At 39.0% G+C, this 12,603-nt stretch overlaps 1 protein-coding gene across 1 annotated transcript in view; it reads left to right on the forward strand.

Annotated features, from left to right (window-relative positions):
- Nucleotides 1–12,603, forward strand: part of pear1 (platelet endothelial aggregation receptor 1) — a 44,547-nt gene that overhangs the window by 25,118 nt on the left and 6,826 nt on the right. The window contains exons 3-12 of the mRNA XM_088409985.1: nucleotides 856–957; nucleotides 1,111–1,211; nucleotides 2,963–3,055; nucleotides 7,698–7,944; nucleotides 8,750–8,852; nucleotides 9,079–9,215; nucleotides 10,140–10,352; nucleotides 11,247–11,421; nucleotides 11,534–11,654; nucleotides 11,734–11,897. Coding sequence (XP_088266111.1) covers nucleotides 856–957; nucleotides 1,111–1,211; nucleotides 2,963–3,055; nucleotides 7,698–7,944; nucleotides 8,750–8,852; nucleotides 9,079–9,215; nucleotides 10,140–10,352; nucleotides 11,247–11,421; nucleotides 11,534–11,654; nucleotides 11,734–11,897 — 1,456 coding nt within the window. The remainder of the gene's footprint in view (nucleotides 1–855; nucleotides 958–1,110; nucleotides 1,212–2,962; nucleotides 3,056–7,697; nucleotides 7,945–8,749; nucleotides 8,853–9,078; nucleotides 9,216–10,139; nucleotides 10,353–11,246; nucleotides 11,422–11,533; nucleotides 11,655–11,733; nucleotides 11,898–12,603) is intronic.

The raw sequence follows: 12,603 nt of genomic DNA on the forward strand, positions 1-12,603 counted from the left end.
CCTGTAAAATAATGCTAAGCTGCTGTTAGCTTATTAAGTTAAATGCTAACAAGAGGACTGGTTACTAATTGTGGCTCTGGGAGAAGCTGTAAGATTTCCACAGTCATTCAAATCTGTCCAAAAAAACAGACACCGTTTGTCTAACCAAGGTATATATTACCTGTTAAATAATGTTATACTGTTAGATGGTTAAATGAAATGTAACAGGAGAATAAATGACTAATTGTGACTCTTGATGAAGCATGGAGATTGTCAACAGTCATTCAAAGCAGCCCCCCAAAAAATAAGGCATGCCTTTTGTCTGTTCTCAAACAAGAAATATATTACCTGTAAAAAAAAAAAAAAAAAAAATCAACACACAGCTTGTCTCTTCCAAGTTACCTGTTAAATAATGTTATACTGTTAGATGGTTAAATGAAATGTAACAGGAGAATAAATGACTAATTTTGACTCTTGATGAAGCATGGAGATTGTCAACAGTCATTCAAAGCAGCCCCCCAAAAAATAAGGCATGCCTTTTGTCTGTTCTCAAACAAGAAATATATTACCTGTAAAAAAAAAAAAAAAAAAAAATCAACACACAGCTTGTCTCTTCGAAGTTAACACATTTATTTTTGTGAAACAATGCCATGCAATGGTTATCTCAAAACGGTAATTTCATGCAAAATGAGGCATTGTTACTCTCTGTGGCACTAAACCACTTTGAATGTTTATATTTATAAAAGAATTGCTCTGCGGGCTTTGTCTTTTGTTAGCTTAGCATCTTGCTCATTTTAGCTCATTTCCCTGTGTCCTTTATTGTAGATTTAACTTCTGTTCACTTTACCAAACCTGATTAATTTTATGATTGTTCAGCTTCACCACCTCCGTCAAAGAGTCCTACTCGCATCCCTACGACCATGTGACCGAGGAATCTTGCTCGGACCCTCGGAGCAACTACAGATGCCCCCGACACAGGTGACAATGACGTATAATGATGGTGGTGGTTGAAATTTTGGAAATTTGTAAATTGAGCTCAAGGCGTCTGATAAATTTTCAGTAAAAATAGAAGTCCTTCCTGGTGAACTGGACATCATTCAAGCGCTTTTTTTCTTTCTTTTTTTTCCCCAGGATCACCTACAAGACAGCCTACAGGCAGGCCGTGAAAACGGATTATCGCAAACGCTACCAGTGCTGCCCGGGCTACTACGAGAGTCGTGACAAATGTGTCCGTAAGTTAAAATGATTTTCTGTCATTTTGTTGTATCAGAAAAGAATATAATACGGTCATCCCTCACCATATCACGGTTCACCTTTCACTGTCTCGTTGTAGCACAATTTTCTAAATCATATGGGATATACCTATTTTTATAGCAAATAATTTTTAAAATGTCAATTTTTCCAATTTTTTAAATAGGTAAAAAAGAGCAATATGTCTCTCATAAGTAGTTTAGTTAAGTTTTTAAAAGATTTTTTTCGTATGGGACCAACGATACAGTCAGTCTCAATAGGGGTAGACAAAACTGTTATTGGAGAATCCAAAGGTGAAGGTTTTTTTTTTAAATAAGACTTCCTGACACATGAAGCTCAGTTAGCTTTTCTTCTGCACCGTCAACATAAAGGACTTTCCCCAAAATTGAGGGTTTGGGTTGCATGTGGCTGGTGCCTGTTTGTACTGGCTGCAGCCGTGTCGCAGTAAAGCCCCAATAACGTTCCCGTCAAGGAAATTTCGATTCAGGTTTCTGTTGACTTGAGGGATTTCTCCAGATATTCCACCCTTTCACCTCAATTAAGCAACTTTATATGAAGATAAGGCAAGAAAATGACCGGGTTCACACCTTTAACCACGGTGAAATGCAATGTTCTAATGCAGTGGTTTTCAGCTTTTTTTTTTTCAACAAAGTACCCGCTAATCAACGTAAAGCATTTTAAAATGAAAAAAAGAAAAGGAAACAGAATGATGTGGGTTCCATGTGACATTCTTTAAGCATCAGAACAACATTTGTGTTCTTACCAATCATTGTTTCTATTTAGGAACTCCAAAAGCTACATTATTATTATTATGCAACATTATTTGTTGTATTTCTGGCCCGTCTCCTGGAAAACGGTGTCATTAATTTTTACGCCTCTTCATAGAAAACATAACAGAATATAAAGCGTGTATCGTTTTGCAACACAACACAATGACAAATCCAGCACTAACTTGCTTCAGGTTCCAATACATTTCCTCTTAATTTGAAAAGAAAAAAATACTGTTCCCGTCATGACTTTTAGAAGCATTAAGTCCGGCTTGCTGAAACCTGCAGAAACCTTGTTAAAATTAGGCTCTGTGACTGATTCATCGACCACATAAAGTCATAGGTGGAACAATAAAATGCTATATACTGTATCCACTTTTGTGATACATTTGTGTTTTGTTGTCCCTACAGATTCAGTAGTTATCCTAGTTGTTCTTACAACACAATTGCGTCATTGTCATTGAGTCTTCAGAGTAGACTGGACTCTTCTTGGCAAATTTTGTCTTTTTTTTTCTGAAAACATTAATAATGGACTAAATAAAATGAACAATAGTCAAGCCAAAATAATCAAGGCATAGTATGAGGGGATATTATAGTTTCTTTTCCCAGTTTCTATTTGTATCTCCTCGGGTGATTATGCTATACATTGCCTTACGCCGACTCCCTCTGTGACCTCTAAATAGAGCGCTACACACCATCAATCAAACATGGGCTAAGAAAATAGTACCTTGAGCCACAGGAACCCTCTCATACAACATCTCACATAGCGCAACTTGCGGAATTGAAACATCTCTGGTCTTGACATCTAAAGGCACCTTCTTTCCAAACAAGGGCTTTCTTTCTTTGACCAGCCAATAAACATATCATTACGCATAACGACATGTTGTGCTCATGTGATGACATGTTCTGATACATTTGCTCGCACGTTGTCATTATTTGCCTCCGTCTGTCTTTCATCTCCCCAGCTCGCTGCACCAAGGAGTGCGTTCACGGCCGCTGCCTCGCTCCGGACCGCTGTCAGTGCGAGGGTGGCTGGCGAGGCGACGACTGCTCCAGCGGTATGGAAATTTAAAAACAAAAAACTCCTCTTTAATCCCAGATTTGTATATGTGTGACACCATAGGCAAACATTCAACGTTAATAAACAGCACAGACACAACAAGGAACGACATCACCGCCTCAGTCATAGCGGCTCGGGGCCATGACAAACACCAGGCTTTTCTCCAGTGGAAACAGCAAAATGCTTATGTATTTCAGCCCAGGAAGAAACTTTAGAAGTCCTTTTACTATTAATGATAGTTAATGATTATAAATATGAATTATTAATCACTCGCCTGTGTTTTCATCTTCCACTAGGGGACCTAACAGTGATCTCTGGGGGACACCGTTTTGGAATAATTTACTTACGTTAACAACACATGAGTAGCAAATGCTAACATTATTGTTTGACTACCGGATTTTAGGGGCCAATCACAAATGCCTATCAGCAAGTTTAAAAACAACCAATAACAGATGACTGATCTGATCACATGAATCTTTTGGGTTTTTTTTTCACCTACTCACACACACACACACAAACACACACACTTTTACTTCAAATTTTCATTTCTTTTTTAATGGCAACCCAAACAAGAATCAGTTATTTGTAGATTTTTTTTTTCATGGTCTGGATTGTTTCCCTATCCATTTTGAATAGCAGGGTCCACTGAATAATAATCCTTTTTTAAGAGAGTGTTTTTTATTCTTGTTTGCTTGTTTTTTAATATTGTGAGCCTATTTGTTGGACTTGGCTAAAACTGGCATTAAATACAGCTGCCTCATTATATGAATATATATTGTCCCACCTTTTCATAATTCACAATGTAATTTCAAAAGTGGAGCAATAAGTCATTCATAAATTAGCAATAGCTTCCGTTACCTGTGTTTTCTTTTTAAGTAGTTGATGATTTACATATTTTCATCATTTTGCGGTATAATCTCAAATACACTTCACCTTTAAAATACCAAATTCATGGCTATTATTGAAATATCAGGGGTTCTTATAGTGATCCCTGGGGGACGCCGCTCAAGAAGCCTTTATGTAAATTGTGATTTTTAGCAGTGCAACGCTCTTGCACTCATGCTATCGTAACAATCAATAACAAGTTGTTATAAGTGCTTCTCTATTTTTTTTTCTCATGCGTGAATGCGATACGCACATTTTTTGTTCTGGACGTCACCAAAACACGACTGAGTTGTTTTTCTTTAATCAAGAGTGAAAGCAGAGCTTCCTATGATTGGCCTGTGTGGCTTTTTTCCACAGCCTGCTTCATTTGGGTCAAACGTACGCTGCTTTATTATTGTTTTTCCCTGTGCAGCAGAGAGAAGGAATTAGCTTCAATGGGTAGCAGTTGCTGTCTTGACGCTGAGGAAATGGAAAAAATGAGCCCTCATTTTCACAGTTTCTCCATCTTGCCTTTTGCTCCCTCTGTACCCTTTCCCCTTCATTTTTGAAATCTCTTTTTTTTTGTTTGCCCTTCTTTTTTCTATTTTGGAGAACGGGCTGTGTGTGAAATTGGAGGAGAGGGCTGTTTGAGGTTTGCAAGTAAGCTAAATTGCATGAAGGGGGACGGAAAAGGATGGGGGACGGTGGTGCTGCAAAAAAAAATCGTATTGGACGGCCTCACGCATAAAATGATATGATCAAATGTTCGGAAGCGACTAATGGTTTTGTACCCGGTGATCATCTCTCCAGTGCGCATTTGCACACACGTGTAGCAATTAAAATTTCATCAGGAAGGACTTTGAAAAGTTAGCGTAGCGCAGCAGCTAGTTTGAAGCCGATTCCAAAAAGCGCTCCTGTGGTTTGGATGTTTAAGCTGCAGAGATATTACAGGAAAATGTGTATCAGGGCAGCAACGTCAGTGGAAAAATGATGAATCCTGTGTGAAATATTAATACTGGGATTTTTTGGTTGTTTTCATTTTGGGGTTTAAGAATCAATAAAATTTGTCAAGCTCCTAAAGCTTCTGACGTCGTCAAAACCAGAAAAAAATGACTCATCAGCTTAAATGCTTTGCAGATGGTCGATAGATAGATAGATAAATGAACTCTCCTGTAAAACTCATTTTAGTTTTATTGAGGATATAAATTGTTTATCTTCTTGTCTGTACATTGTAATGGACTTAAGAGTGATCCCTTGTGGGCCAGCATTATTTGGCAAATACAACTTAATGTAACGCGCACTTTTCTGTAAAACCTCTAGTTATTTTAGATTTTATTGAGTATATTATTTTCTTATCTTCTTGTTAAGTCTCTGTATTTCTAATAGTGATCAATTTGGGACATCAAATGATGCAGTAGCACATGTAGACAGATCATTTAAAAAAAATACTCAGACATATTCACTTTGTTCATTCGTCATGATGCACTGACTTCTTAATTCAAATGAGGTCAACACTTGACATTTTTTTAAAGTGACAATATGTCATATACGAACCATTTTTCATTAAAAATGAATGAATTAAATTATTGTAAATTTCAAAAATTTAATTAAAATTAATGTGTTCTTAACAACCAACGGTATGTTTTAAATATAATCTTAGGTCTAGTTATCAATAAATTATGTTACATGGGGGGTGGCACTCCTCCGGAGGCTTCATGTCTGTTAGTGTATAGCTACGGACAGCAGGAGGAGGAGTGTGTATTGCTGCATTTACCGTAATGCCCCTAAAGCTCCCATGGGCCCTTTAAAGTAGTGTGCGTATGTCAGATTGCTATTTGCCTTGAAGAAGATTATTTTTCTGTGCTGTGAGTTACAAGCAAGGCCACAGAACGAATTAAACTTGTATCTCAAGTAGAGCTGTTCAAGCATTTGAATTTATTTGTGTAATTAGTCCTGGATGGGTCCTTTACAAGACATGTTAAAAACCACTGAATTGTGCTATTTTTACTTCATAAAGTACAAAAAACTGATTCCTGTGGAAAGGCATTTTACCATCTGCGCTCCTGTTTTTAGTTGGTTTGTTGATATTTAAGACCTCATGAAGGTGGGAATTATTATTGGAATGACTGCACAAATACCATCTCTACTTTTTTTTTTTTTCAACCGAGTCACATCAGTAAATCTGCATGAGAAACTCTGTGTAAACACAATGGTCTACTCCAGCTGAATTTCTCATTACTCAACATGACAGAGCTGAGCCAAAGCCCCCTCTGCCGATCCGCTGAGATGAGAAGAGGCAATAACGTTGGCCGCATAAACACTGGCAGCGCAGCTCGCTCCGAGCCAAATTTGGATCTACTAGAACCTATTTTCGGAGCCGTAGCCCTACAAAAACAAAAAGAACTTCAAGGAGTAACTCGGGCCTCACTCCCTGTTACCAAGTGATTTAAAAATAACACGCACAGAGGTCATGACATTTTTGGCCCCGTTTTCCATGTGACTGACGCCCATCCATCAGTGACATCATCGGACGGACAGAATGCCCTCGGAAACTCAAACCCTGTGTGAAAGTTCACTGCCGGATAAAATGAAGTCCAGCTTTTGTGAGCCGCATGCAAATCTCCTTGATAATTTCAATCTCCAGGGCGGTAAAATGACACCCCAGATTTTGGATGACAAGAGTTAGAGTTGAAGGCGGGGGTGGGGGGGCATTGGGGTGCAAAACCGCAATTGGTGCAAGAGTGTTCTGTTCTTCATTTATATGTGGCTAAACTTGCTCCGTGTTTTTTGAAAGTCAGTCAATCTTTTTTTTTCTTTTTTCTTTTCTCGATGACATCATCATCAAGTTTTACCACACAGGACTAAATAGACAACATTACTGTAAGTTATGCTAAAGGCTCTCTAACGGGAAGGTGACTGTTTCTCCAAATGGTCGGAAAATGGATCGCGTGCCAGAATCGAGGGAGGCCTCTAAAATAATTTCCCCATTATTTTCCCCCCATACATTCAGTGGCATGCTACAAATTTCTACTGTTTGATTGTAATTGGACCATATGACCAGGGTCGTAGCAAGACATTTTCCAGTGGGGTTGCCAGTGACTGAACACGTCCGTTATTAACATACTATCCACAACAAATACGATTATTTTAAACTTTTCATTCGAATCAAGTGTTCATTTATTCCTTAAATATGTACTTGACTCATCCAAAGATGTATTTATATGTCCTTACACAGTCCAGACCTTTGATCCCAGGAATTTATTTATTTATTTGGCTTCCAAATAGCAGGTTAAAAAAAAAATTGAAAACAACTGGCATGGAATCTCAAAACACAAAGACGCATATTTACGTCTTTACACAGTCCAGACGTTTTAAAAATAAACTGAAAAATTTCCCCTTGGAATAGGTGTGGCCATCTTGTAGCTCCGCCCCCGCATATGACAAGTTTTACTGGATAAAAAACGTGGAAAATTGCAAACGAAAGTGTTAAAACGATCCCCAAACTTTTCCCATCACGTTGTGAGCGTACTATAATCTGGCATGTCATGATAAAATGAAGAATTCCTACTTAGGGACTCTCAAAGTGCTTTCTGATGGATGATGTGTTACAAAGGGCAGAGGGCCCTGTTGCAAGCCTTGTGGGACACCTCAAGAATGTGAATTTGATGAGTCTTGATCTTGCTTGTTGAACTGGGTTGATTGGAGCCTTACATGATACCCATCATCTCGCACGTCAGAAATCAACCAAATAATCCTCTATGTCCTTCTCACCTCAGCCTGTGAGGACAATCGCTGGGGTCCAGGCTGCGGGCAGCAGTGCAAATGCGAGAACGGCGCTCTGTGCGATCCGGTCAAGGGGACGTGTCAGTGCCCGCCGGGTTTCATTGGTCGGCACTGCGAGGAGGCGTGTCCCGCTGGAACCTTTGGGAAGGGCTGCCTGCAGAGGTGCAAGTGCGGGACCGGAGGATCCTGCCATAAAGCCAGCGGCGAGTGCACGTGTCGGGATGGCTTTACCGGCACTTTGTAAGTACTTTAGGCCTGCGCTGCAGGAAATGATCCAATTTTACTCATTTGAAATCATGTGCAGTAAAGCTCTTTCGCGATATTTTTTTACACCTCTAGATGCTGCTCTTGGTTTAAAGATGAAGGCTAATGCATTGGAAAGCTATAAAAATTCGATTGCATCTGCAAAAAAACAAAGCCCTCTTAGAGGAGCAAAAATCTAGCAAAAGTATTTCAAGCATTTAAGATGCCAAAATAATGGCGCAAATTCCTTGAGTGCTAAGACAGTAGTTATTGGTGTCAAGGAAGCGTTATTAAACATCATTTCAGACTATTGCCTGTCAAATAGATAAGTTTAGTCTGGGTAGTTAATGGAAGTGGATGCTTGGCGCATGTCCATGTTTTTCTAGTGCATTTTATTCTCCATCAATTCAACAGTAAGCCTTTTATTTTCAGTGGTAATATTGTAAGATACATTTGAAATGCTGTAGTGTTTTAAGATCATAATTTGTGCTATATTAATCATTGAGACGTAACATAGGCATACGGTATATAAATTATTTGACGTGGGTGATTGCAGTACTCGTTTTTATGTCAAGCATGTGCCTTGGCTTATTTAATGCAGGGTGTTTTCACACCCTTCTTTACCCTAATATTTGAAGAACCCAAAGTAAATATATAGATGGGATAGAACATCTGGACTGTGCAAAGACATATAATTACGTCTTTTCTTTAGGGATTGAATGGGTTAATATTTAAAACACGGAATTGCACTTGCACAATGGACAGAGAGCTAATAAATATTATCGGATGCATATTGTCTTAGCTGTGAGAAGCCGTGCTCCAGGAAGTGTCCTGCACGTTGCCCCTGTCAAAATGGCGGCATCTGTCGAGGCAAAGGGATCTGCGCCTGCCCTCCCGGATGGACTGTAAGTAAAATGTCAAATTCTGTAAACTTTCACTGACCGAAAATAAAATGCAACGCTTTCTGAATTTAAAAAAATAAACTCAAAAGAGATTTTGCTCAATCAAAACATAAGGACTATTTCTCTGAATGATTGTTTTGTACTTTAAACAATCCATCCACCTCACAGGTATGAAAATCTTTGGATCATATTCAACTGACCTTTTATTTTTAAACTGCTTGCCTTGTAGGGTTCTGTCTGCACGGAGCGCTGCCCCGAAGGACGTTACGGACCCAACTGTGCCGAGGAGTGCATTTGCCACAATCGCGGCAAATGCGACCCCGAGACGGGACAGTGCAAGTGCGTCAAAGGGTTCACCGGAAGCAGGTGTGTACTTGTCAAGGTCCTTGATGAAGTCGAAATGCTTGGAGAGGTTTCAGCCAATCGCACTGCAATTCAGAGATGAATTGTGTTTGTGAGCCTTTTTTTATGGCATTGACATCACTTGTTACTAGGCAGAACTTATTACAATCATTAAAACCGTTCTTGCATATGCTGTTTCCTTGGCAAAGAAAACTATATTTCTAAAACTAGAAAATTATGTAAAAAAAGGCAACATATAGAGTACAAAAAAATGAAATGAAAAATAAGGTTTAAAAATACTATAGTTATTTTCGAGTCGACAGTAAAAAAATGTATGATTTAAATTACTATTGGGACAATGTAATCAAAATATTTATTTATGCTGAATTCTTTTTTGATTGGTGATTACTTTCTCTTCACACATTTTGCTTGGCTTCGGGTTTTATTCTGACTAACCAATCAAAGGACAAACAATTCTGACATAATTGATGAAGACAAAGTTTAAAAGAGACAATAATTGAATGATATAAAATACACCTCCAGACTCGTGTAATTTTGAATGTATTTATAGTGTTTAATTTTTTTTAAAAATAGCAGTGTCGTCATCTGCTGGATTCACGTATCCATTTTCTTAGTCAGTTAGAGTCGCTGGCATGCTGGAGCCTATTTCAGCTGCCTTCAACGCAAACGACCATTCACACTCCCAAACACACGTATGCATGTTTTTTGGAATGTGGGAGATAACTGGAGCACCTGGAGAAAACCCACACAGGCATGGGGAGAACATGCAAACTCTCAGCAGCAAGACCAAACTGAGGTGGATGTACTGGCAACTCCTCAACTATGACACCCGCCTCACATGACCTTTACTAAAAATGCAGACCTATCAAAAAAAAAATAATAATAATAATCTCTGGGCGTGTGTGTTTGTAATGTCGCCTTGCTTAGGTGCAACGAGGAGTGCGCGGTGGGCTCTTACGGTCAGGACTGCCAAGGAGTATGCGACTGCGCCAACGGCGCTCGCTGCTACAACATCGACGGCGGCTGCCTGTGCGAACCGGGCTTCAGCGGGCCCAGCTGCAAAGACAGAATGTGCCCGCTGGGAAAATATGGCATGCACTGTGAGCGCTCGTGCCTCTGCCAGGACAAAAACACCCTCAGGTGGGAGCATATGAAGAAAGTTAACTTGGGTAAACAACAAACCAAACAACATGACAAGCTGCATATGCTTTGCTAAACACAACAAGTCGTTGTTCAGTTCTTATGAAGCTGCATCTGGTATATTAGCATCCATGCTAAATCCAATGAGTCTACTCTACATAAAACACATTGTTATTTTTTTTTAGGCAAATAGCACCTCCTGGCTACCAAAATAAAAATGGAACTTGGTCAACTTGTTTACATATGGCATACCGAAATGCAAGCTATTCATGTTCTTATTCATGATTTTAAAGCTTGTGTTGATTAGAGCAGTGTGGATAGAAATAATAAATGTTATGTGCATGTTTGGTTTACAATTAACTCACTCAATCCTCAAGAAATATTTAGTAGACGTTTTTTAGAGCCCAACACAATTGTTTGAGTGTCCAGAAAATCACGTCAATGCAATATAAAACATTTGAAAATCACACATTTGAGGGATTTTTAATTACTGTTTTAAAAAAAAAAAAAAACACACAATTTTCATAATTGTTTTGTGGAGTATGCAAAACGTTTGGAATTTTAAGGTAAGATTTAAATATGTATATGTGAGAGAAAAAGAGAGGGTTTTTTTAATTAAAAGCAAAAAATATATATCTACTATACATTTTTACATTTTATCTTAAAACTCAAAAAGTTTTGTTTACTCCACAAAACAATTACTAAAACTGTTTTTATTTTTTTAAGCTGAAAAACAATTTATGAAGATACTTTTCTGAAAAGCGGGAACGTTTTCAATGAAGAAACAACCATTTAAAATCCCTTGGACAGTATGTGCGATTTTTAAAATGTTTGAGTGAAACGAAGCTAACATATGTAACATACGCCGTGCTCCTCCTGCCGGATTTTTCTCAGCTGTCACCCGATGAAAGGCGAGTGCACGTGCCAGGCGGGCTGGGCCGGTCTGCACTGCAACGAAACCTGCTCCCACGGTTTCTACGGCGACGGCTGCCTGGAGCCTTGCTTGTGCGTCAACGGCGGCGTGTGCCACGGCGCCACCGGACTGTGCCAGTGCCCGCCCGGATACACGGTAAGCAACCGTACTTTGTCCAAACGAGAGTGCTCTCCGATTTCACTTTATTTGCCCGAAAATGATGATTTGCTTGATTGGGAAGTCTTCTTTTTCCGCTTTCCCCCCCAAGGGTGTTCACTGCGAGAATCCCTGCAAAAGCGGCACCTACGGCAAGAACTGCTCCCTGGAATGTTCCTGCAAGAACTTTGTGGACTGCTCGCCCATCGACGGCGTCTGTTTCTGCAAAGAAGGTGAAGGTCCCTCACACACGGCTGATGAATCGGTAAATCTCACAAACTAACTCTCTTTTTCTTCTTTTCATGCCTCCAGGCTGGCGAGGGCCCGAGTGCTCGCTTCAGTGCCTGGAGGGAACCTGGGGCCGCGGGTGCAATGGCACCTGCCAGTGCGCCAACGGAGCGAAATGTAACCCGGCCGACGGATCCTGCACCTGCGCGGCCGGCTGGCAGGGGGCGCACTGCGACCAGTCTTGCCCGGTCAGTCTTCACGCATACACTAAATGCTCTTAAGAAAGAAAAAAAAAATGCTACCAAGTTTCTAATAAACAACAGATTTTTTCTTTCTCAGGAAAGTCAAAAAAGTTCAAATGTAAATCAATGCAAAAACAATTTTCTTAACCTAAAACATACCACAAAATACACAGCAAAGTATCCCCCGAGAAAATAATATAAAAAAACTACTTATATCTAGAAAATAAACAACTTTACTTATTTTCTTTGTATAGAAAATGCAAACGTGCTTTTTCCTGAAATAATATTTTTTAATGATGCAGAGCCGAAGCCTCAGGAAGCACTTTTCAACATTTTGAAGCATGATTTTTTTTTGTATCCATAAAAAAGTGTGTTTGAATCTTTAACATCAAACTGTTTTTTTCCCCCAAAATATTCAGAAAACACATTAATAAGCTTAAAAATTGCATTTTGAATCCGCAAAACATCAGTAGTGTTTGTTTTGCAAATTTTGAAAATACTCAAAGCCCCTAATGTTAAACTCAGGGGGAAAAAAAAAACAAATGAAGCAGTTTTTTTCAAGTTTTATTCACACAAACATAACAAATCCATCCTTCTTTTTTAAAGTACAATAAATGTGTTTGGGGATTAAAAGAAAAGATTACAAAAAATAAAAGTACCTATTTTGCCCAGTTTATATTTTACATATAGTACAGAGGATTATTTAATTTGA

The sequence above is a fragment of the Hippichthys cyanospilos genome, chromosome 3 (assembly GCF_059441005.1).
Source record: "Hippichthys cyanospilos isolate Australia breed blue-spotted pipefish chromosome 3, RoL_Hcya_1.0, whole genome shotgun sequence".
Classification (NCBI taxonomy): Eukaryota; Metazoa; Chordata; class Actinopteri; order Syngnathiformes; family Syngnathidae; genus Hippichthys; species Hippichthys cyanospilos.